The sequence below is a fragment of the Arvicola amphibius genome, chromosome 6 (assembly GCF_903992535.2).
Source record: "Arvicola amphibius chromosome 6, mArvAmp1.2, whole genome shotgun sequence".
Lineage (NCBI taxonomy): Eukaryota > Metazoa > Chordata > Mammalia > Rodentia > Cricetidae > Arvicola > Arvicola amphibius.
The window spans coordinates 125,422,813-125,447,690 of NC_052052.2; the positions used below are offsets into that span (position 1 = coordinate 125,422,813).

The window sequence follows — 24,878 nt, forward strand, 5'->3', positions numbered from 1 at the left end:
GCGCCTGCGCGAGCCGTCCCCGCGCCTGCGCGCCGCTGTCCACGCATGCTCAGGCGTGGACCGCCTGTGCGTGCGCCTCCTGTGTCCCATGACTGACGGAGTCTGTGTCCTGTACCCCGGTTGGCACCTGCAAATGTGAAGGTAGACAGAGCAGAGTAGCTCAACTCCGAAGTTATCCATTATTTCCGTGAGCAACGCATTGCTGCTTTCTGAAAAGGTTCCATATGTATAACGAAATAAGTAATTTGGAGATGAGGAAGTTGCCACCAATCGTAAATCGTTTAAGTTTTATTTAAGCTTGATGTGTTAAAACTCACTTAGAAGGGACAGTGGGTTGAACTTTTGCTATTGAACAAGGAGAAAACGAAGCGAGCTGAGTGGTGCCACACGCAGCACGCCCGTAATCCCTAAAGAATTCAAGGTCATTCTCAGCTAGAGTTTCAGGCCAGCCTGTGCTACGTGAGATCCAGTTTCTACACCCTCCCCGAACGTGCCCCTCCCCCCCAGGAAAATAAGACAGGTCAATAGATTGTTTCTCCCCTCCTCAGCACTAAAGACAGACATGAGTTTCAGAGTTCCCTTCATTAATATATGAACATGAAGCTATGGGAACAGTCGCCCATTTATCTTGCGGGACATTGAGAACTGAGTAAAAGGAATGGGAGGCAGTGGACAAAGGGAAGAGACTTGGATGTTTGACTTGGACACTGAGGGCTGGAAGTACTTTAAGCATTGCTGCTAGGAAGAGCCTTGAGTGTACAGATACATGATAGAATTTTCATTTTTCTAGAACTTTAATAATGTGCTAAATGTTTGAAAAATATTATGTGCCAGGAAACACTCCTTTGAGAAAAAAACTATTTAAAAAAGCCACATGATTGCTCCTCCTACCCACGATCTCTGCTCTTTGTATGACCTTTGCAAACCCTTAGGCAAATGCTGGCGACTGTTCAGACACCTGGTCTTGTGATTAATGCCAAGGAATTGGAATTTAAGCCAAAAAAGAGTAAGAGCCATTGGGGGATTGTGAGCAAAGAAACAGAGTGGCAAGTTAATAATCTGATTTATGTTTATTCAATTCTTTTAGCAGTGTTAGGACATTGAACACAACACCTTTTCCATGTGAGGCAAGCTTCTGTCCTGCTAGGATTGGGAATTCAAGGTCATCCTCCACTGGTCTGAATTCAAGAGTCTGCCAACAAACAAACAAAGCAAAAACAAACCTGGCACGGGGAAGCATGCCTGGAATCCCAGTATTTGAGAGGCAGAGACAGGAAAATTGCTGTAAATTCAAGGCCAGCCTGGTCTACAGAGCCAGTTTCAGGCCCCCCAGCACTATACAGTGAGTGAGGCTTCCCAAAAGAGAGTCACATTTAAGTACATTTACAGAGCCATTTGTGCAGCCCTTTGTGGTGATGAAAACCTATAATCTTAACACTGTATAGAGAAAGCAGGAGGATCAGAGTTCAAGGCTATCTTCAGCTGTACAGTGAGTTTCAACCCAGCATGGGTATGTGAGACTGTCTCAGGCAGAGAAACAAAATAAAACAATAGATCATAGTCGATGCTGGTCTCTTTTGGAGGCACAGTGGCCCAAAGGTTTAAAAGCTTAAGTGAAAAGGCTTTAGTATGCTTCTTTTATCTAAAGAATTTTTCATTAGGAAATGGATCACAAGGTGATACATGAGGGGTGTCGTTAATAGGCTGAATAGGTGAAAGTGAAGGTCAAAAGTTAAGGAAGTCTTGACACCGAAGCAGGGGATTCAAGGCATTTGGATGACAAATTTGCGATCCTGTTTTTGAAATTTCCTTGATTTCCAGGTAACACGGATGAGGAGTTCCTTCCCAGTGCCAAGACCCTTTAGTTCCTCTGCCTTGCATTTCAGCTTTAATTTCTGCCTTTAGGACTTTAACTCCTCAAGAGCCAATGATGGCAGTTCCATTTTCTGAGGCTTCTTAAAACTGACCAGGGATGCAGACCTTGCCTGTTCAAGGATCAGAAGCCTCAATCTGCCTAATCTCGGAAGAACATGAGGAGGTCTGAGTTTGGAGTTTGGAGGATTACCATTCCTTGGTAATCCAAAGAAGGGATGTTGTTAGTCAGGACTCAAAACTGTATGAACAGTAAAATGCACATTAGATTACTTTATCCAGTCCTAAAATTAGCACTGAAACCAGGACCTTTTACCACTATGAAGTCATTGGAAAGATAAGGACAGAAAGTCACTGCAAGTTAAGGGAGAAAAATGAGAAACAGCATAACAGGTATCTACCAGATACCTATTGTTATTTTATCTGAAAAAAAAAAAGTCAACAAACCAATGGCAAGCTTGGTAGTGGTATATGCATGTAAGCTAGGCTAAGTAACAGGAGTCAAGGTTAGCCTCAGGTGTGCAGTGAATTCAAGACTAGCCTTATCTTAAAAAATGTCAGCTTTCTGTTCTGGGATACACCCTCACAGATTAATCAAATTGACACTAAATAGCCATCACAGAATTTAATATATTAGTATTAGCTAAACATATTCTATTGTTTTTAGATAGTCTTGAGGGTTTTTTTTGGATAGGATCTCACTGTGTAGCTCTGATGGTTCTGGAATTCACTAGCACAGGCTGGTCTTGAACTCACACCATCCTCAGCCTTAGCCTCCTAAGTGCTAGGATTAGAGGCATGAGCCTGGACGGATGTTTCTTATTTTGTTGCATCTGGGATACTTTAGGAGCTGGTCCTAAAACAATTACTTTCCTTGGATACTGGAGGAATGACAGTGTTATGGTTGGTCTACCTTATTCTTCTGGATTGCAATGTGCTTTTTTCCTAGTGGGTATGCTTCGTTACTGAAAGCATTCAGACCCATCCGGAACGAGTTTAAACACTGCCACATTCTGAGTACTTTATTTCTTCAAGGGACAAGGGTATTTGAAGTTGTATCTTATATCAGCTATCAATCAAAACACACAAGCGTGTTTTCTTCTTGGAAACAATGGCTAGATATTGAGACTATGTCATGTAATGAGGCAAATTGCACAGGCTTAAAGAATGTAATCAAGCAAGAAATCCAGCTTATGAGTGTCTCATAAATTTAATATTTTCCCCTAAAGCTTTAGTAAAAATGTATTTGCTTTTACATTTAATAGACACTATAAAATTTAAACTTCAATGTGTTTGGTGGAGATGACCTAATTGTCCTTGGAATTTCCTCTAGCCATGCTTAAAAGGAGCCTGGGAGCTTCTCTTGGGGTTGCCACCATTTTATGTGTGGCTGGCTTTTGCATGCTGGTGGGATTATTCTTAGCATTTCTCTTCTTTCTGGGTGGTGAGAGGTGCCCTGTGCACAACATCTAACACTTCCTGAGTTCCCTTCCCAGGCCCAGCAGCACCTTCTCTTAAGATCTTATAATAAAGAGCATCTCGATACTTTTCTACCGTCATCCGAGGGGAAAAACTCACTTTCTTTTGCATCTCACTGTATTTTAAATAAGGACACCCCTAAGACCTTTTCTTTTTGAAGATAACATCCTTTAAAGTTAATATATTTTTTCTCACATATGGTAGACATTAAAAATTGCAAAAACTGGGACTAGAGAGATGGCCCAGTAGTTAAGAGTGCTTGATAGTCTTCCAGAGCCCATGAGTTTGATTTCCAGCAGCCACTTTAGGCAACTCAAAACTGCTGGCAACTGCAACTCCAGGGGATGCAGTGCTGTTCTTCAGACTCCAGAGGCACCACCCACTGTGCACACATGGCACACACAGATGCAGATGAAAATAACGCTAAAGGTCACACTTGCCAGAAAATCAGGCACCTTGTCAGTAGACCTTCTCTTCTCTCTATTGCTATTCCCCCAGATCCAGTCCCCAGTCTCATCCTCAGCTCTGCAACAGAACACCCGGGGCAACTTTCCCCACCAGCACCCACTAGATCTCACAGATGTTCTAATCTCCCCACCCCACTGCTTGTTGCTTTGTCCCAGACCCCAATCTCAGTAGGTACCCCCAGCTAACCCAAGGGCCAGGACAAACAAGTAGGCTGAGGACAAACCCACACCTCTCCCACTGCTCCTGACATCCGATCTCCACCCCTACCCCAGTCTCACCCCCAGCTCTGAGGCAGGAAACCCACTGAGATTTCCTTTTCATCTCTGTTTTCCAGTGGATCACAAAGACCTTCTTCTCTAGTCTTCCTCTCTCCAAGTCATCTCAGTATCACCACCTCCAACATCAGCAGGCATTCCCTGTGAACACACCAGCAGAGCAGGCCAGTAAAACACTCTCCAAAAAACCAGAGGAGAAACAGAAACCAGGGAACACTCACCCAACAAAGACAAACCCAGAAAACAGGACCTAGCTGTAATCATCCCAAACCCAGATGTCTAGATGCTGGCATAAAAACAATCAATATTCTCATCCCCACCGTCTAGATGCTGGCATAAAAACACAATCAATATTCCTATCCCCATTCCTCCTTACAAAATCTGTTCTATTTCCCCTTCCCAGAGAGATCTGGGCATCCCCCTCCCCCACCATGAACTCTCCTTATTACCTATTCTTTCTGGGTCTGTGGATTGTAGCATGGTTATCCTTTATTTTACAGCTAATATCCACTTATGAGTGAGTACATACCATGTTTGTCTTTCGCAGTCTGGGTTACCTCACTCAGGATGACTTTTTTTCTAGTTTCATCCATTTGCCTACAAATTTCCTGGTGTAGTACTCCATTCTGTAAATGCACCACATTTTGTTTATCCATCCTTGGTTGAGGAACATCTAGGTTGTTTCCAAGTTCTGGCTGTTACCAATAAAGCTAGCTTTTGTGGACATAGTTGGAAAAGTGTCCTTGTGGCATGACTTAGCACCATTTGGGTATATGACCAAGAGTGGTATAGCTGTGTCATGTGGTAGATTTTCTGAGATACTGCCACACTGACTCCCAAAGAGGCTGTATAAGTTTGCATTCTCACCAGTAATGGAGGCATGTTCCCCTTGCTCCACGTCTTCTCCAGTATGAGATATCACTTGTGTTTGTTGATCTTGGCCATTCTGACAGGTATAATGATGGAGTCATTTTGATTTGCATTTCTCTACTGGTTAAGGATGTTGATCATCTCCTTAAGTTTTTCTCAGCCATTTGATATTCTGTTGAGAATTCTTTGTTTAGATTTATACCTCATTTGTTAATTGGATTATTTGTCTTTCTGGTATCTATCAGGTTCAGTGTATCTGGATTTATGTTGAGGTCTTTGATCCACTTGGACTTGAGTTTTATGCAGGGTGGTAGATATGGATCTATTTGCATTCTTCTACATGTTAATATCCTGTTGGACCACCATCAATTTCTCAGGTTGGGGGAGTGTGGAGGGGGAGAGTACTGAAAGAGACTACTGGAAAAGGGGTGGCATTTTAACCTGGCACAAGGGAATTTCCCAGGAATCTATAAGAATGACCCTACCTAAGACTCCTGGCAATAGCGAATAGGTAGCCTGAACTGGCCGTCTCCTGTGACCAGATTGTTGCCTAGCCCAGTTGTCATCAGAGAAGCTTCATCCAACAACTGATAGAAACCAATGCAGACCCGCAGCCAAACAAAGGCGCAGGTCAGGGAATCCTGCAGAAGAGAGGGAGGAAGGATTGTAGGAGCCAGAGGGATCAAGGACACCACAAGAAAACTCACAGAATCAACTAATGTGGGTTCACAGGGGCTCTCAGAGACTGAACCAACAGCCAGGGAGCCTACATGGGATTGACCTTGGTGCTCTGCGTATATGTTACAGTTGTGTAGCTTGGTCCTTTTGTGGGACTCCTAACAAGTGGGGACAGGGCTGGTTTCCAACACTTTTATTGGCTTTTAGCACTCTACTTCTCATACTGGGTTGCCTGGCCTAGCCTTAATACATGGGGAGGTACTTAGCCTTACTGCAACTTGATATGCCATGTTTTGTTAATACTCATGGGAGACCTGCCCTTTCCTAAACAGAAACGAGGAGTGGATTGGAGGGTGGGAAGAGACGGTGGTGGTGGAGGGACTGGGAAGAGAGGAGGGAGTGGAAACTGTGGCTGGGATGTAAAAGAAATGAATGAATGAATGAATGAATGACACATTTACTTAAAAAAACTCCACAGTCAATAACAGTCTGGGCAGTATGTCTCCACTGGAGCCCAGCTATCCTACCATAGAAGGCCCTGAATATTGCAATATAGCTGTAGTGTAAGAAAAAAGACCTTAAAACCAACTATATGAAGATGATAGAGGTCCTTAAAGAAGAAATGGAAAAAAAATCACCTAGAAAAATACAAGCAAACAAATGGAGGAAAAGAACAAATCACTTTAAGAAAGCCAAGAAAACATAAACAATGGAAGGACAGGGATAAAGGGGACCTGAAAATGGAAATGGAAACAATGAAGAAAACACAAGCTGAGGGAATTCTGGAAGTGAAACATTTAGAAATTCCAACAGGAACTATAGAGGCAGGCGTCACTAACAGAATAAGATGGAAGAGAGAGTCTTAGGCGTTGAAAATACAATAAAAGAAATGAATACATTGATCAAAATTAAATGGAGAGAATCTCAAAGCAATCTACTAAAATCAGGAACAAGACAAGGCTCTCTCCATATCTATTCAATATATAGTACTTGAAGTTTTAGCTAGAGCAATAACACAACTAAAGGAGATCAAAGGTATATAAATTGGAAAGGAAGCAGTTAGAGTATCATTTATTTGCAGATGACGTGACAGCATACGTTAGTAGTGACCCTAAAAATTCCACTAGGGAACTACTACAGCTGATAAATACTTCAGCAAAGTAGCTGAATATAAAATTGACTCACAAAAATCATATATACAATGAAAAACTGAGTGAGAAAGAAATCAGGGAAATACCTTTCATAATAGTCTCAATATAAAATATCTTTGTGTAACTCTAAGCAAGTGAAAGACTAGTATGATAAAAATTTCAAGTTTTTAGGAAGATATCAGAAGATGAAAAGATCTCTCAAGCTACTGGATCAGTAGAATTAGCAAAGTAAAAGTGGCCATCTTATCAAAAGCAATCTACAGATTCAGTGCAGTCCCCACCAAAATTCCAGCATAGTTCTTTACAGACCTTGAAAGGATGATTCTCAGCTTCATATGGAAAAACAAAACAAAAAAAACCTCAAGCTAGGATAGCCCAAACAATCCTGAACAACTAAAGATCTGCTGGAGGCTTTATCATTGCATCTCAAGATGTACTACAGTGTAATAATAAAAGACTATGGTATTGGCATAAAAACAGACAGGTTGATCAGTGTAATCCAACTGAAGACCCAGTCAACACACCTATGGACACCTATGATAAAGTCAGAAATACACACTGGAAAAAGGACAACATCAACAAATAGTACTGGTCAAACTCGATGTCTGCATGTAGAAGAATGCAAATAGATCCATATTTTTACTTGCACAAAACTCAAGTCTAAGTGGATCAAAGACCTCAACATAAAACCATACATTAACCTGATAGAAGAGAGAGTGAGGAATAGCCTGGTACACTAAGATCAATAATTAATAAATGGGACCTTATGAAACTGGAAAGTTTCTGTAAGGCAAAAAACATCGTTATTCAGACAAAGTGACAGCCTACGGAATGGGAAAAATGCAAATCAAAACTACTTTGAGAGTCTATCTTGCACCTGCCAGACTGACTAAGATTAATAACCCAAGTGACAGCTCATGCTGGTGACATATGGAATGAGGGGGAACACTTCTTAAGTTCTCGTGGGAGTATGAGCTTGTATAGCTACTATAGAAATCAATATGGTGGTTTCACACTGTTGTAGGAGCTTGCTTGTTTGTTCCCTACTGCTCAGCCCTAAAATAACCACACAGAAACTGAATCAATTAAGTCACTGCTTGACCCATTAGCTCTAGCTTCTTATTGGTTAACTCTTAGATCTTAAATTTAACCCATTTCTATTAATCTGTGTATCGCCATGAGGCTGTGGCTTACCAGGTAAAGTTCTGGTGCCTGTCTCTGGCAGGGCTAAATGGCTTCTCACTGACCCTGCCTTCTTGCTCCCAGCATTCAGTTTAGTTTTTCCTACCTATCTAAGTTCTGCCTTGCGCAGACCTAAGACAGTTTCTTTACTAACCAATGGTATTCACAACATACATCACCACATAAAGTTGGGAATCACTCTACCTCAAGACCCTGCTATACCACTCTTGGGTGTATACCTAAAGGATACTCCATCCTATCACAAGGATACTTATTCATACTTATTCACTGAGTCTTTAGTCATAATAGCCAGAAACTGAAAACAACCTAGATGTCCCTCAATAGAGGGACTGGATAAAGAAAATGTGGTATATTTACTCAGCTGTTAAAAAAGGACATCATAGCTGGGTGGTAGTGGTGGCAACACATGTCTTTCATCCCAGTCCTCAGGAGTCAGAGTTAGAGACAGGCAGATCTCTGAGTTAGAGGCCAGAGTAGTCTACAGAGTGAGTTCCAGGACAGCCAGGGCTATACAGAGAAACCCTGTCTCAAAAATAAAAAAAACAAAAAGCAAAAAACAAAAAAACACATCATGAATTTGCAGCCAAATAGATGGAACTAGAAAAAAAATCCTTGGTGAGGTTACCCAGACTGAGAAAGATAAATATGATCAGTGACTTGTCTAGTCCTCATCAGAGAGACTTCCTCTGGCTGCACGTGGGAACAAATGCATAGGCCCACAGTCAGACACTGGAGGTCCTCATCAAATTACTCCCCTCAGAGCTCAGGGAATCCCAAGGAAGAGGAGGCAAAAGATCATAAGAACCAGAAGGGATGGAGGATGCCAGGAGAACATGGCCCTCTGAATCAAGTAAGTGAAGTGTATATGAACTCACAGAGACGGAACAGCAAGCACAGAGCCCACGTGTGTCTGCGCCAGTCTTCTGTGTATATAGCATAGCTATTAACATAGCAGTTTTGTGGGACTCTGAGTGTGAGAATGAGTGGGTCTCCGACGCATGTGCCTGCTCTTGGGACTCTTTTCCTCTTGTTGGGTTCAACTTCAATGTGATTATTTTTTATTTCATCTTATTATATTTTATTCTGTCCAGTTTTGGTTGTTACCTCTCTTGGAAGCCTAATCTTTTCAAATTAAATACAGAAAGAAAGTGGATCCAGAGAAGAGGGGAGGTGGAGAGGAACTGGGAAGAGTAGAGGGAAGGGAAACTATAGTCAAGATATATTGTATGATCAAAGAAACTATGTTCAATGAAAAGAAAAAAATGAAAGAAACCTTAAGATTTCAAAACTCATATTGTATGCACATGTAGAAATATCATAGTGAATCATATTAGTTTGTTCAGTTAGTATGTTTTTAATGTTAAAATTAATATTTTAGGGTAAGCATACACAGTCTTTATCCCTGTGTGACTTTATCTGTACTCTCATCTGTTCCTCTCCCTCTTACCCATCTTGGTACCTCTTCCTCCAAACTGGTTCTCTTCCTTCACTCAATTAGTCCTGAGTTTTGCATCCCTATCACAATACTCCATTACCTCATTTCCTAATTTCCTCCCTCCCTCCCTCTCTCCCTCCCTCCCTCCCTCCCTCCCTTCCTCCCTCCCTCCCTCCCTCCCTCCCTCCCTTCCTCTCTTCTCCCCTCGGCCCACAATTCCCTTTATAGTTGCATGCACTAAAAATAAATAAATAAATGTATACTTTATAATTCACAAACACATGCATACATTTTTTTGAGAATGCTTTTCTTTATATTACAGCTCTGGCTATTTTGGAACTCATTTTGTAGACCAGGCTGGCCTTGAACTCACAGAAATTCCCCTGCCTCCGCCCCCCCCCCCCCCAGTGCTGGGATTAAAGGCATGTGTCACTGCTACCTTGCTGCACACATACACTTTTAAATCTAGGTTCCACATATGAGAAAAGACATGCAGATATTTGTCTTTCTGAGTCTATTTTATTTCACTCAATATGATTTCCAGCTGCAGCCATTTTTACTGAAGAGATCATAACTTAATTTTTCCTCACTACAGCATAAAATCCTATTGTGTATATTCACTACATTTTCTTTGTCCATTTGTCCATTGATGGGTGTCTAGATTGGCTCTTTTTCCTGGCTATTTTGAATAATGCATCCATAAACATGGATTAATAATTTTAATTATTAATTAATAATTTTAGCAATATAAATGAAGAAATGAATAAATAAAATTAACAATACTAATAGTGTCAGATTTACCACTATTAAATTTTTACCTTTCTTTTTCACCTGAAATGCATTTTTTATTTACCTCTTTTATATGTATGAATGTTTTGCTTAAGTAGGATGTCCTTGCTTCACATGCATGCCGGGTGCTCCCAAAGGGCATTAGATCCACTAGAATGGGAGTTATGACGGTTGTGAGCCACCAACCTAGATCCCATTCAAGGACAATAAATGGTTTTAACTACTGAACCATCTTTCCAGCCCCCCGAAATGCATTTAGATTTGCATCTGTTATTTGTTTCTGTTATCTGAAATATGAACATCCAGCTTTTTAATTTTTATTCATTTATCTATCTATCTATCTATCTATCTATCTATCTATCTATCTATCTATCTATCTATCATCTATCTATCTATCTATTTATTTATGTCTGAATTCAACATCTACAGCAGTCAGTGTTTCCTCTGGACTCCGAAGTTGCACGCTCACCCACCCCTGTTTTTAAAGAAGTTGGCCACAAGAGGGAGCACTGTTCCTTGTGTTTGTTAAATTTTTAAAAATTATTTTTATTGTTACTGTTTGTGTGCTCATGTGCATGTGTACACGTGGCAGTCAGAAGACAACCTTTGGGCACTGTTTTTCCCCCTCCACGCTGTTCTGGCAGGGTCCCTCTTTGTCTCTTCCTCGCTGCATGCCCTAGTCTAGCTGGCTTGGCTTTGGGGCATTCTCCTGCCTGACCTCTCATCTTACTGCGGGAGCCCTGAGAGTACACACGTGCACTGTCACATTGTTTCCTAAAGCCATGTTTCAGGGATCAAACTCAGGTTCTGAGGCTTCTGCCGTAGGTGTCTACCTGACGTTTTATCTTGTAGGCCCTCATGAGGTAATCTTTAAAAATTACTCTTTATTACCCTTCTTTTAAAAGAAGATGGGGCCTCATGTAGCTCAAACTAGTCTAAAATTATCTTTGTAGGTGAGAATAACCTTGTATTCTGATCTTTCTGCCTCCAATTCTGGGGACTGGGATTACAGGCATGTGCCGCCACACCAGGGTTTGTTCAGTGCTGGGGATGGAAGGCACCCAGGATTTCATGCACACTTGGCAAGCATTCTACTAATAGAGTCCAAAATTCACCTTAAAAGTGAAATCATTAATGAGTACAAGAGTGCATTTAATTTGGAGGGAAAACTTCTAACAATGTATAATGCAATAGGATAACTATGAGTGACTGTAATTCTTTCTTTCAAACAGGAGTTTCAGTGCTGCCCATATGAAGACATGGCCAATGTTGGGGCAATGTATATATCGGTTATTGCCTTCTGATGGGCAATACATCTCTCATAAACAAACTGAAATATACCACTGTATCCCATAGATGTGTACATTTGTTAAGTGCCAGTTAAGGTTTTAAGTCAGAGTTTGACCTGTGGTAGCTACCAGGGCTGTGGTACCACTCAATGATAAAGTGCTTGCCTAGCCTGTATAAGGCCTTGGTTCAATTCCCAACATCACACACACATATGCAAAACCCCATATGCATTACTAAGCAAGCTCATATCTAGATGATGTGAAGACAGTGTGGACAGGGGACCAAGTTCTAGCTTGTTTATGCAATATAATCATATCATGACCATTGCTTTGCCAGGGCATTTGGCAAGTTAGTGGGTGAGGCTTTGTGTATGACACATCCTAATTTTAAGACTTAAAGTTGTGCAAAAATTGTGCGTCTTTGGTTAGTGAAGTGAGTGGTTTGTTTCTTCCTCCTTCTCTCTGCCTTAAGTCAATTTCTGCTGTTGACTTGTTCTCTCTCTTTTAAAATTAACTCGAACATTCTTAAAACCTTTACGTTTACTAGCAGAGATGCTTTAAGACATGATTTTCTTTTTCTTTCTGTTTGTGGTACTGAGGATTGAACCTAGGGTTTTGTGCATGTTAGGCAAGAGCCCTACCACCAAGCTATATTTAGTGCAGTGGGTGCTACCATTGCCTCAGAAAAGTCACTGGGAAGTATCTAGTGGGTTATGAAACTGATGAGTTGAACAGTACCATATTTTTACAACCATAGAATTTGCTATAGTTTGTCATTACGTTAGGAATGTATATATTTAAGTAGATACCCAGCCTTTGTAATACCCGTTCACATGCTAGTCATGTTCCTGTTGACTGATCCAAATTTTTAAATTGGAATTCCCAGACTCCGAATGGCACCAGCATTACATAGCTCATTAAGGCCATCCTTTCCATTAATTCTAGAAGCTGGATTCAGTTAACCAATAACTTCTGTATCAGTGATATAATTTGCTGCAGAATTGTTATCTTGTAATGGTTAACTTCTCTCTCACTGTTCCCGGCAGGAGGTCATTTTTAAAATCAGTCTTCTATTTATTAAAATTCACCATGACTTAAATCATTTGACCCTACAGCAAACAAAACAGACTCTTTTGTGTGCATAATGACAGTATCATTTTACCTCACCAAATGTTATTGAACTGGGAAAAGTCCTTGAAAGCCATGAATAAAACACTAACAGTCAAAATAAAAAAGATTGGTTACTGAGAAAAAAAATCTGCAGCCCTGGCTGACCTTGAACTCATGTTCTGCCCTCGTCTGCTGAATGCTGAGACTGTAGTCATGAGCCTCCATACGCACAACAACATCTTCTGACCTTTCTGCCTTAGCCTGCTGAGTGTGGAGACTATAGGCAGGAGCCTCCATACACACAACAACATGTCAGACAGAAACATCTAAGTACAGTTGATGTTGGTTGTTTTTTTAAAAAATTATTTTTATGTGTATGAGTGTTTTTTGTTATTTCTTTATTTCTTTATGCTTTGTATGTTCACTATGTATATGTCTGTGTCTGTGGAGGCCAGAAGAGGGAGGGCATTGGATGCCCCTGTAACTGGAGTCACAGATAGTTTTGAACTATTATGTGGGTGCTGGAAACTGAACTTAGGTCCTCAGCAAAGAGCAGCCAGTGATTTTAGCCACTGAGCCATCTCTCTAGATGGTTGGTTGTATTTTATTCTTTTTGATATGGGATCTCACATAGTCCAGGCTAGTCCTGAACTTGCTATGTAGATAAGGATGACTGTGAACTCCTGATCCTTCTACCTTCTCTTTCTTAGCGCTGGGATTCCAGGTGTGTGCTACCACTCCAGTTTTGACTGGTACTAAAGAGAGTCTCAAGATTAAAAGAAGGAAACCTCCACCAACACACACACACACACACACACACACACACACACACACACACACCCTAGTTTGCTTTTTATTACTGCAATAGACATCACAACCAAAAACTGCTTGGGCTGGAAAGACTTTATTTCACAATAAAGCTTGTTTATAACTCAAGAAAGTCGGGATAGGAACTTTAGAGGCATGAACAAAAGGAGAGGCCGTGGAGGATTTATCACTACTTACGGCTTGTTTTCCAGACTCACGTTCAGCTACCTTTCTTGTACCTTTCAAGATGAGTTGCTTCGGAACAGCGCTGTCCACAGTGCTCAGGGTCCTCCCCCATCATCACTAATCAAAAGAACGCCCACAAACTTGCCAACAGGCCAGTCTGATGGAGGGCTTTTCTCAGTTGAAGCTGCTTTTTTCTCAGATGACCCTCATTTATATTAAGTTGACATAAACTAACCAGCACATACCCCCCTCCAAGGTTGTGTAATATTGCAGTCATTCTGAGAACAGAAAAGAAACCTTGGATGGTCAACATAAAAGGTTTTGCACAATTCCTCAATAACAGCAGCAAATCAAAAATCTCAGGATGTACCGTTCTCTTGTCCTTTGGAGAAACCTGGTGATAGGCAGCAAGCCTGCCACAGAGTACTCGAGGTCCTTGAGCAGGCAGAAGGCTGACTGCTCGATGTGCTTCAGCTTTATTTGTTTTCAAACAGTGTTTGCAATTTATGTACATGGTAAGTGGTCAGATATGGGTGGGAACTCAGACAAGCCCACCCAGCCGAGCTTCAACTTGATTTCTGACATATAAAGTAGCCTTCAGACTGAACCTGTCTCAGAGCCAAGGAGCTGAATTTCCCTTCTTTTGCATGAGTAGGGGGTGTGGGCAGCTGTGAGGTGGGGTAAGGGAATTAGGAGCCCTCTCTGCCGGCTTACAGGATGCTGCTTCATTGGTTGGGGAGAAACACTGCACATGGGGACAGAGATACAGGGCCTGAGGGAAGTGAGGCAGGAAGCTACGCACTAGCCACGCTCAACTGAGGCGTGGAGGCAACTGTCTTCGACAAAATCCAAGGCAGGGTTAGTTTATTCTTGCTTTCTTGAATTCCTTGAGGGCAGGCCAATTTTTTTTTGTATATAATCCTTAGAATTTATCACACTCACCTGGACAATGAAGAAGGAACATTTATCTTTAAAAGTGAGATATTGCCAGGCAAGATGGAGCTTGCTGATAGCCCAGCACTTGGCAGGTGGAGGCAGGGGATCAGGAGTGAAAATATGTAGCTACAAAGCAAGTTTGAGGCAATTCTGGGCTATTTGATTCTCTGTCTCTAAAAAGCAAACCCAATCAAGCAGCAAAAAGTTATTCATTTGGCACACACGTTGTGTCAGATGCTCTTCCAAACACAGCACATTAATTACTTCTCCTCTAAATTGGGAAGACTTTTCCCTGCTTATTTTATTGAGGAAAATAAGACTTAGGAAAGGTAGCCATGAAACAGATTTGTGGCTCAGCTAGTGAGGGGTGCAGCCCAGATTCAAGATTAGGGGAGGAGAGTCACGGGCAGCAGCTGAAACAACGCAAGCGATCTTGCTGAAAGTGTAACCGCACGTCCAGTACAGCAGTTAAAGTCCCCTTTAAGGGAGAGCATCCCGTGCAATGGAAGCTGATATTCATTAGTAATTTGACAACTGTATTAGTAGTATGTGTGCATCATTATTACCAATACATATTGGACAAGTCAGTTTCAGAGTTGAGATTCTGAAAAATGCTCACACGAGACCTCTGCATCTAGAGTAGTAGATGGTTAACATACTGTGGCGTGTAGTGGAGGAGAAGCTCCTCTCTATCCTTTCCCCTTCCTTTTATCCCATCCTTCTTGTTATATGTAAAAGTCTGTACACGTGTGTGTGTGCACATCACAGCCAATGTTGGCTGTCTTCCTTAATTGCTTCCCACCTTATTTTTTTGAGACAGAAGCTGTCTCTGAACCCGGAGCTCACCAATTTGTCCAAACTGCTTGGTTACAAACCCCAGGGATCCTTATGTCTCTATCTCCCCAGTACTGGAATTATGGGTATGTACAGCCTCTCCTGGCTTTAAAAATTATATATTTTATGTATATATGTACACACCTGAATTTATGTATGTACACTGCATTCATGTAAGATACCTGGGAGGTTGGAATAGGTGTTGGACCTCCTTGAACTGGAGTTATACATGGTTGTGAGGCTCCACGTGGGTTGTGGGAACTGAACCTGGATCCTCTGCAAGAGTAGCAAGTGGCTTTGACCTCTAAGCCATTTCCCAGCTCCCCTTTGCCCAGCTTTTTATATAGTTGTTAGGGAATGAATTCAGGCCCTCATGCTGTGTTACAATACTTTGCAAACTGAGCCACCCCAACCTTCTCTTCCTTCCCTCCCACTTCCCTGCCTATCTCCATCTCCCTTTCCCTCCCTTTCTCTCCAGAATAATTGACACTGGCTTTGATCTTTCATCAACTCTCTTGCTTCTGCCTCCTGAATGCTTGAACTATAAGTATAGACCACATGGCTGGCAAGCTTTTGTTCTTCATAGACCTGTGGCTGCATAGCTTATCTGATGTGTTTATTGACTGACAAGTTTGACCATGGGTGAAACATTGGGCAATATTTTCTTGCTTGCTGTGCAGTAATTGTCTAGAGATAGGTGAATCCTCCAGGTGGCTAGTTAAATGCCTCCAGAAAGCCTGGGGCACTGATGACTCCCTCTAAGGAGTTCTGTAGTTTACAGGTGACCTGTCAGTCAAAGGCCCTCATTAAGTAGATGGTGCAGAGTGGAATCTCCCAAAGAGGCTCTTAGAAAGAAGGGCATGGGAAAGCAAGGGTGGTTTTGTTTCTTGAACCTGAGTTGAGTTTTCTTTTGCCTCTTTAAGAAACAGTGGTATTTAAGGTCATTTCTAATATGTCTTTTTAGGTATTACTATGAGCCACACACACATGCATATATATATATATATATATATATTTAATGTAGATGTTTTTGGTGTGTATGTTTGTGTGTGGGTACATGTATGTGTGTGCCTGAGGAGCCTAGAGGATGACATTGGGTATCTTCCTCAATTGTTCTCCATCTTATTTTTGAGACAAGGTTTCCTCCTGGTCTGGAGCTTGTTGGGGAAGCTAGACTGGTTAATTAGCAAGCCCTAGAGATCCTCCTATCTCACTCTTATGTCTTAGGCTCCCCCAGTTTCACACCTTTGGCAAAATAGGTGAAAATGAATAGGCATGTTTCCCCGTATCTTGTTCTTATATGTAAAGGATACATGCAACACATAAGCCTTCTCTAAGACCTAATTATTGTTTGAGTTTAGTCTGCACAGCTTTGCATGGCCCTCATTCAGTGTTGCCCACTGAGCAATATCCCACTTGTGAAGTTAGGTCCCAACTCCCGGACATTGTTATCTCGGGAGTGATGCTGTCTCCTGTCTGGTGCCATGGTAGTCTTTAGTGCCCAGAATAAAGTGCCAAGGTGACTTGGTTCCCTACAATATAAGGTCTCCCAAGTCCTCCCATTTTGGCATTATAGTCTACACAACTATCATCAGAATAGCTTTGTCCATTGCACTGGAGAATTTGTACTGAAAACTTAATTCAAGTTATACTCACAGTGTCCAAATCTCTGTTAGGTCATGGAGTTTGGAATTGCCAAGTGGGATACACTTCTTCCATGACCAAACTTATAATCATTGCTTACTCCTACTTCGGGATGTAGAGTTGCTTCTTCAGAAGATACTCAACCTTTCCATTAAAATATACTTTCCATAAAATTGGGACACAGACTTTTAATCTCAGCACTCTAGAGTCAGACAAACAGATTTCTGTGAGCTCTAAGTCAGCCTCGTCTACATAGTAAGACCTACGCCAGCTATCTCAAAACAAACAAACAAAAACAAACAAACAAACAAACAAATCACCAAAAATACTCCTGGTAGGTTTACCTAACAGTCTGTCAGATGTACTTAATACGTGTGAATTTCTGAAGTAGATGTAGCTAAGTCATAGCCCGACCTCCTTTTCTCTTCTTCCTCTCTTATTTCCTTTGCCCTCTTCTTCACATTACCTCCTCCTATATACAAATTCATTTATTTGCTAAGCACCAAGTATGTGCCAGGCTGTTCTAAGCACTTGAACTGAGCAATGACAAAAACAAGATGTCTCACTTTCCTGAGCATTTTCGAGCAACCACTGCGATGAGCTGGCATATATAAAGGTACTGAGCTAGGCAGTGCCCAGGAGCCGGCTTACATGGGGCAGTCCTTCTAATGAGGTAAATGAGGGTTCAGCTCAAATAAATGACAAAAAGTTCTAGTTATACAGAAGATCAGCATTTGAGCCTAGCAAACAGAGAGAACAATATTTGTATTATAAGGATCTGGAGAAAGATATTCAAAAGAGACACCTGTTTCCCTTAACCTAACTATTGAAACAGTGGACCCCAAAGAAATGGGAATTTTCCCAGGAACCCTATACTGGGAGAAGGAAAAGGCACTGATAATCCTAGGAACCTGTCCCCAGAAAGATGTTGTACAGTGGTCATAACTTGTCATAACACCTGAGCAGATGAGACGGAAGCCCAGCGTGGGGCAGTGGTGGGAGGACCACCAGATGAGCATACCCTTGATCATCTTTCTGTTTAACTTTTAACCTTACTAGGGACCCACTAGGGCTAGCTTGGGGACGTCATTGGATCTGTTTGTCCTTCTTTCCAACGTGGCCACATTGAATAGATATCTCTTTTTACTTTTGACTATTCATTTGGCTCTTTAACTGGCTTGTTGAGGACTGGTTGCTGAATCTGGCTTGGGGCAGAGGTTATGCTCCCAAGTTGGATAACAATATTGTGTATCTTAATCTATCTCTGAGAGATTCCTTTGTTCCTAATAATGGAAGAAACAAGGTTTCACACTGAACCCAGCCCTGTTGGATTGCTCCATTTACCCAGATGCTACTGGAGGCCATCTTGAGCTGTCCTCCCCGATGAGTGGCTCTGTCTCATGTGAGTTCATCTATGGGACTCCTCCATGGCTTGCTCTTGAGGCACAGTCATATCTCCAGGTCACCACACACTCTAACTGGGCCTCTGGGCATATGGTTCACAGGGTTGCTAAACCTATTCCTTGGGGAAGCATGCTTCAGGGAAATCCCAGCCCAGATGCAGAAGCATAGGGGAGAGTGCAGTAGGAAGCACAGGTCTCCCATCCCAGGAACACTAGCATCTATGGAGTTATCAATAATGAATAGCACACAGATGTTGAATAAGAATAGCACACAGGAGCCGGGCGGTGGTGGCTCACGCCTTTAATCCCAGCACTCGGGAGGCAGAGGCAAGTGGATCTCTGTGAGTTCGAGGCCAGCCTGCTCTACAAGAGCTAGTTCCAGGTCAGGCTCCAAAGCCACAGAGAAACCCTGTCTCAAAAAATCAATCAAACAAACAAACAAACAAAAAAAGAATAGTACACCGGGGCAGCTCTGATAGAGCAGGAATGTGTCCCCAAATAGCCATGGAACCCAGGGACTCTAGAACCCCATGAGGTCTGGGTTTCCCTTTCCTGGGAGGGCATGTTGATTACCCTGAGCCAGGACTCCTCGCAGCAGCCTCAGCCACTGTGTGAGTTTTCAAGCTCCTTGCTGATAGGGCTCTGCCCTCCCAATGCTGCTGCCTTTCAGCATGATTCCTTCCTCGGCCACAGGCCTTCCTTCTCTTTTTTCCAAGCTGTGCACCTTTGAATTCTCATGTCTTCTTCTCTCACTGGGGCTCAACCCACTTCACGTTTACTTTTTCACTAGGTCATATCAAGTCTAGTCTTTTGACATTTATTTTATGTGTATGAGTGTGTTGCACTCAAACATCTGTCTTGTGCCCACAGAAGTCAGAATAGGACTTCACTTCCACTGACATTTAAGTTACTGATGGTTGTGAGGTGCCACATGAATTTTGAGAACCAAAACTGGGGCCTCTGAAAGACCAACAAGTGCTTTTAGCTGCTGAGCTATCCCTCCAGCTTCACATCTGTCAGTCTTAAGGCCTAGTGTGATGGTTGGCTGAGATTGTCAGTTTGATTGGATTAAGGAAAAACTAGGGCATTAATGGGGTGACTTGTGGGTGTGCCTGTGAGGATGTTTCTAGATAAGTGGCTGAAGACAGACACTGAATGTGAATATTTCATCTTATGGGTTGGGGTCCCAGACTAAATAAAAATGGAAAAACAGGTAAGCTTCTGAGTGCTGGGGTTTTATTTCTCTACTTGTTCTCCTTGTTGGAGCCATGGACCTGGCTGCTCCTGTTGGTATGCCTTCCCCACCATATGGACTGCATTCTTCTGAATTGTGGACCAAGGTAAAGCCTTCCTCCTTCAATGACCAGGTGTTTGGTTATAGGGATAAGCTCCTCAGTGTAAGGCTCCCTTCTCTAGGTGCTCTTTCAAACTTTTCCTCAGTTTGTTTAGCCTTTGCTTCTTTTTCTCTGGTTTATAGATTTGGCTGGAGACTATAACACACTTTCCAACGACATGGCCTAGGGTCAGCTTCATCTTGTTCTCAGTCTCACAGAAGCCGTCTCCAGTGTTCTGTTATTAGCTGTGAAGTCTGTAGTGGCTTCACTTTGATTGACTCTTAGTTTGTAGAGTGCTTACCTAGCAAGCATGAAGATCTCAGGTTTCACCCCCAGCACCCATGCATAGCAGGGCGTGTCTGCAATTCCAGTATTCAGCAGATAGAGGCCAGAGGACCAAAGGCTCAAGATGAACCTCTGCTGCACAGCAAGTTTGAGGCTAGCCTGGACCATATGAGATCCTCTCAAAAAAACAAAACAAAACATAAGAGCACAAAACCTAAAACTAAATGAAACCACAATCATTCTGCCCAGTATTGCCATCCTCACATGTTCATGTTGCCTATTGTTATATCACCATGGTTAAGGGAGTAATAGGGCAGACCAAGTTTGAAGCCTTGTGTGTAAGTTACTTCAGGTAAATTTCCTCAGTTTCTCTGAACATCCATTTCCACATCTGAAGATTATTTGTGAACATTAAATTAGATAATGTATGTACAGTGCCTTATGCAATGCTTGGTACATTGTTAAAGATTTAATGTACTGTTTTTAAAAATGATTTTTACTCAGATATGATGAACTAAGAACAGCCAATGTTATTGTCAATTTTTCTCATCTATGTGACTAAACATCCAACAAGAAACAAATGAAATAAGGAGATATTGATTTTGGCTCACCATTTGGGGGGCTACAGTTCATCATGCTAGGGAACACAGTGGCATGTGGTTGCATGGTGGTGGCAGGAGCTGATTGTGGCTGCTTGCTCACAGCTTTGTGGATCAGAAAACAGACTGGCAAGAAAGTGGAGCAAGCCTATAAACCTCAAGACTCGCCCCTAGTGACCTTTTTCCTCCAGTGATACTTTACCTATTAAGGGGTTCCACACTCTCCCCAAATAGTCTACTGATTGGGGACTAAGTCTTCAACTACATGGGCCTATGGGAACATTTCCCATTCAAAAGGGAGTGCCTGCTTTAGAAATGTAGACATACTTAGCAGGAATAAGGGGAGCAGTGGTTTGGTTCATTTCAGCAGAAATATATATCTGTGTTTTTGTTTGCTTACCAAACTGGACAGTACAAAGCAGCTGTACTGAGGTTTGAAAATAGGGTCTCGCTCTGTAGCCCCAGCTGATCTGAAACTGGGTATGTAACTGGCTGCTTTGAATTCAGAGATCTGCCTGCTTCTACTTCTAGTGTTGGGGTTAAAGGTGTGTGTCAGCACTCTTGACCCTTCTGAGGTTCGTATTTGCTTACTTAGTTTTTTGGGATAGGTTTTTGTAAGCATTGCAGCTTGGATGAAAAAAAATCCTGACTGCAGAGAGCCAAGGAATGACACCAAGTCACCTTTAAATGTAGCACCTTACAGCCCTGCTCCAGGGAAAGTTTCCCCAAAGTAACAACTCTGCTCTGGCAGGGGAAGGTTTCCCCAACAAAAGCCTCACAGTTCTGCTCTTCTCTTCGTGCTCATGCTCTGGTGAAAGTTGTCGCTCTCTACCCCGCTCTGTTCTACCGGAAAGAAGGTCTCACCCAAACCTCATGTAAGAAAGACATTTATTGGGAGGGAAGAATCCAGGAGAGTGTCGCTGCCAGGGTGGAAAAAGGCAGCTCCCAACTGAACAGGCACAGGGCTTATATAGGGCTTCGTAGGGGCCGAGTTTTTCCAAGGGAGTGAAGATTTTCAGGGTGGGAACTGGTTGGATTTCAATCCCTGACTTTGGAGAAACTAAGAGATTGACTGGATTTTGTGGTCACGGATTGGTTGGTTTTCTGCTAAGGGGTCAGGGACAGAGTGTGTTTCTTTGGCTCTGGTTTCAGGGCCAAAGTGTGTTTCTTTCTGTGGTCCTTTTTATCCCATTGGCTCTGATTCCAGGACCACTGTGTATTTCCTTTCACTGGCTCTGATTTTATACCAGGAGTGTATTTCGTTGGCTGGCCCTTTTACCCTACAGTCTTACTCTGTTCCAGGCTGTCCTGAAACTTGTGGCTAATCTTGCCTTCAGTCCTCCGAATGCTGGGATTACAGGTGGACTCTGTCACCTGCGGTTTTCCCAAAACTCTTAATTAAAATCTCAACTCCGTATGGATCCCACAGCCTGATCTAATAATTTACACAATCAACGTGGAGGCAAGCTCACGGGCAGAGCAAGTCTTCTTGTAAATACCCTCTTTAATCTTCGTCACATCGTAGACACTGAAAATACTGTAGGGTATCATCTACCTAGCTATGTGTCGGTTTCCAAGAACCACACTGGCACAGCACTGGCATGGCAATTTCATTCCCAACCCCCTTATGACTTTGATACCAGAGGCAGCTAGAGAAGCTCAAGGGAGGCAAGCACGCTCCAGACCTATTTCATAGGCTAACTCTCCGCACGAGGCTGCAGTTGCTATGGAAACGGCGAGAAAAAACAAACTGGGCTCCCGGTGGACCTGGCAGGCCCTCAGAAGACACTAACGGCGGCGGGAGGACCGGTGCTACGGACGCGCAGCGGCCAGGGTTCACAGCGGTGCGGGTCCCAGCGCCAGCAACCGCCCCGCCCCCAACTGCGCCCCTCCCCCAGTCCCTCCCCCACTTCCCGCGAGTGTCGGTAGGTACCACTGCGAAGGGCCCACCGGAACCTCACCACTGGGCGGCGCTGGCCAGCCCAGAGTCCCGGGGTTTCGGACTCGGGCGTCGCCTCTGCTTCTATCTGTGCAGATTATTTAATTTATTGATATTAAGTTAGTCTGGCTATAACTGAGGCTGATTTAAAACTTTCTAGGTAGTCCAGGCTGGCCTCGAACTCGAGGCAGTACTCCAGTTCTAGTTGCCCTAATTCTAGGATGACAGATGTGCGCCACTGCGTCCGACTTCTCAGTGCATTTTTAAGTAGTTTATTTTCCTCAAAGAAAAATCCCGGCAACCTTAACTGGGATCTTAATGACTTTGTTGGGCGGAGGAGGGCGAAGGAGCTGGTGGTATTAGAGTGCAAGACACAGAAAGAAAAAAACTGAAGCGGTTGGGAGAAGCAACACAGATGTGATGACAGGCACTGAATCTCGCCATGTTATTAAAGTGCGCCTGAGTGCGTGTGCGTGTGTGCGCGCTTGAGTGCGCGCGTCCGCCACTGTCCCTTCTGTCCCAGCTCGCGCAGGGGTTTAAAGCCCGGGCGGCACGGGTTTCCAGACTGCGTACCTGGGTGCTGCGGGGCGGGAGAGACAGGTGTGCGAGCGCTGATTGGCCATCCGCGCCGCGCCTTACTTGAACTGCTACCTGCCGGGGCTGGCTCCGCACGGCTTGCTCTTCTTCACCTGTGAGTGACTTTTCCTTGTCCCTGCAGGAGGCGGCCCACGAACTGGTGTTGCAGGCCTGTGGAGTGCCAGCGGGTCCGGCATCCAGCGGTGAAGATGAACGGCCCCAGCGCCAGGTCCAGCCACCTGTCGCAGCCAGTGGTGAAGAGTGTGCTGGTGTACCGCAATGGGGACCCCTTCTTCGCCGGGCGCCGTGTCGTCATTCATGAGAAGAAGGTGTCCAGCTTCGACGTCTTCCTCAAGGAAGTGACGGGCGGTGTGCAGGCGCCCTTTGGGGCAGTTAGGAATATCTACACCCCGAGGACGGGCCACCGCATCCGGAAACTGGACCAGATCGAAAGCGGGGGCAACTACGTGGCCGGGGGCCAGGAAGCCTTCAAGAAACTCAAGTGAGTAGAGCGCCCTTGCGCCTTAGGGCGTGGTTGATAGGTTACCTCTGGTGAGTCTAGTAAGGAGCTGGCAGTTGTTGGTAGAATTGAAACTGGAGAAGGAATTTCGCTCCAGTAGCAGTAGGTGAGATTTTAAATGATTGGCTAAACAGTGTAGAAGCAACAGCATTATTTCGTTATCCTGAGACAGCATCTCTGTAGCTCCAGACTGAAACTCACTGTGTCCATCAGGGTGGCCTTGAACTATCCGCTCTCCTCCTGCCCCAGCCTCCCAAGTGTGAGGTTACAGGCTTATTTTTTTTTTAATTAAAGTCTACCCCTTAAACTTAAAAAGGGGGAAAAGATTTATTACAAGTTAATTCCAAGGGCTGGATGCTCTGTTGTGATTTCCCTCTTCATTGTTTGAATTCCTTCATTGCAAGCAGAATGCACACAGCCAGGTGCTATGCCCTCTTCCTGTATCCTAGGTGTTTGTGCTAGTCACAGAATGCTTGGAAAAGCATTTGTGTCTTTGCAGGTCTCTCGCTAGGACCCACAGGCCACTTTCTGGATAGGGAAGTCCCGCAAGGTCATTTTCTGTGAATTAAAAACAGAGTTTAAGGTCTGCAGAGTCAACTTAGCTGAACAAACTTGACTCATCTTTGAGGACTTCCCATCTGCACATCGCTAATTTCAATGCAAATCATAAGGAGATAGGGACAGTAAGAAAAGTTCTTAAGTTTATGTGGGAGGTGAGGGTTTTCAGGAGTGGACAGGATAGTAATAAATTCTTACATTCCGTGAGTGTTTTAAGGCTTTCCCGGCATCTATTTTGGTGAATCCACCAATTTCCAAGATTTCCAGAGCTGTGAATCATCACTACAAACCCATTTTACAGTATTTCGATCACTCTCCTGAAGAAACGGACACCTCCGAACTTCCTCTTCCTCCAGGCAAACCACGGATCTATTTCCTGTATCCATGGGCTGCAACAGTACAACAGGTGGACTTTGTGTCTGTTCTGTTTGCACTGAACCACTTTCAAAACCCGTGCACACTGTAGCATGGAAGAGTGCCACCCTACTGTTGAGTAGTTTCCCTTGTATGGAGCTAACGATTCCTCTCCATTCATTAAACAGTTGATGGGTATTTGGGTTGTTCACTTTGGGGCTATTATGAAGAATGTTTCTGTGAACATTTGTTTGCCACCTTTTGTTTCTTGGCTGCATCTGCCA

General features: G+C 43.3%; 1 protein-coding gene across 5 annotated transcripts in view; it reads left to right on the plus strand.

The window, feature by feature from the left end:
* The window catches only part of Dcdc2 (doublecortin domain containing 2), a 181,218-nt gene that overhangs the window by 314 nt on the left and 156,026 nt on the right, over positions 1–24,878 (plus strand). For 2 of the 5 annotated variants that reach the window (XM_038334926.1, XM_038334930.1), the window contains exons 1-2: positions 42–141; positions 23,305–23,664. In XM_038334926.1, the coding sequence (XP_038190854.1) occupies positions 23,372–23,664 (293 nt within the window). In that variant the 5' untranslated portion in view covers positions 42–141; positions 23,305–23,371. Of the gene's footprint in view, positions 1–41; positions 142–167; positions 188–22,744; positions 23,187–23,304; positions 23,665–24,878 lie in introns of those variants that run through there. The other 3 variants (XM_038334928.1, XM_038334927.1, XM_038334929.1) reach the window with 3 other exon arrangements.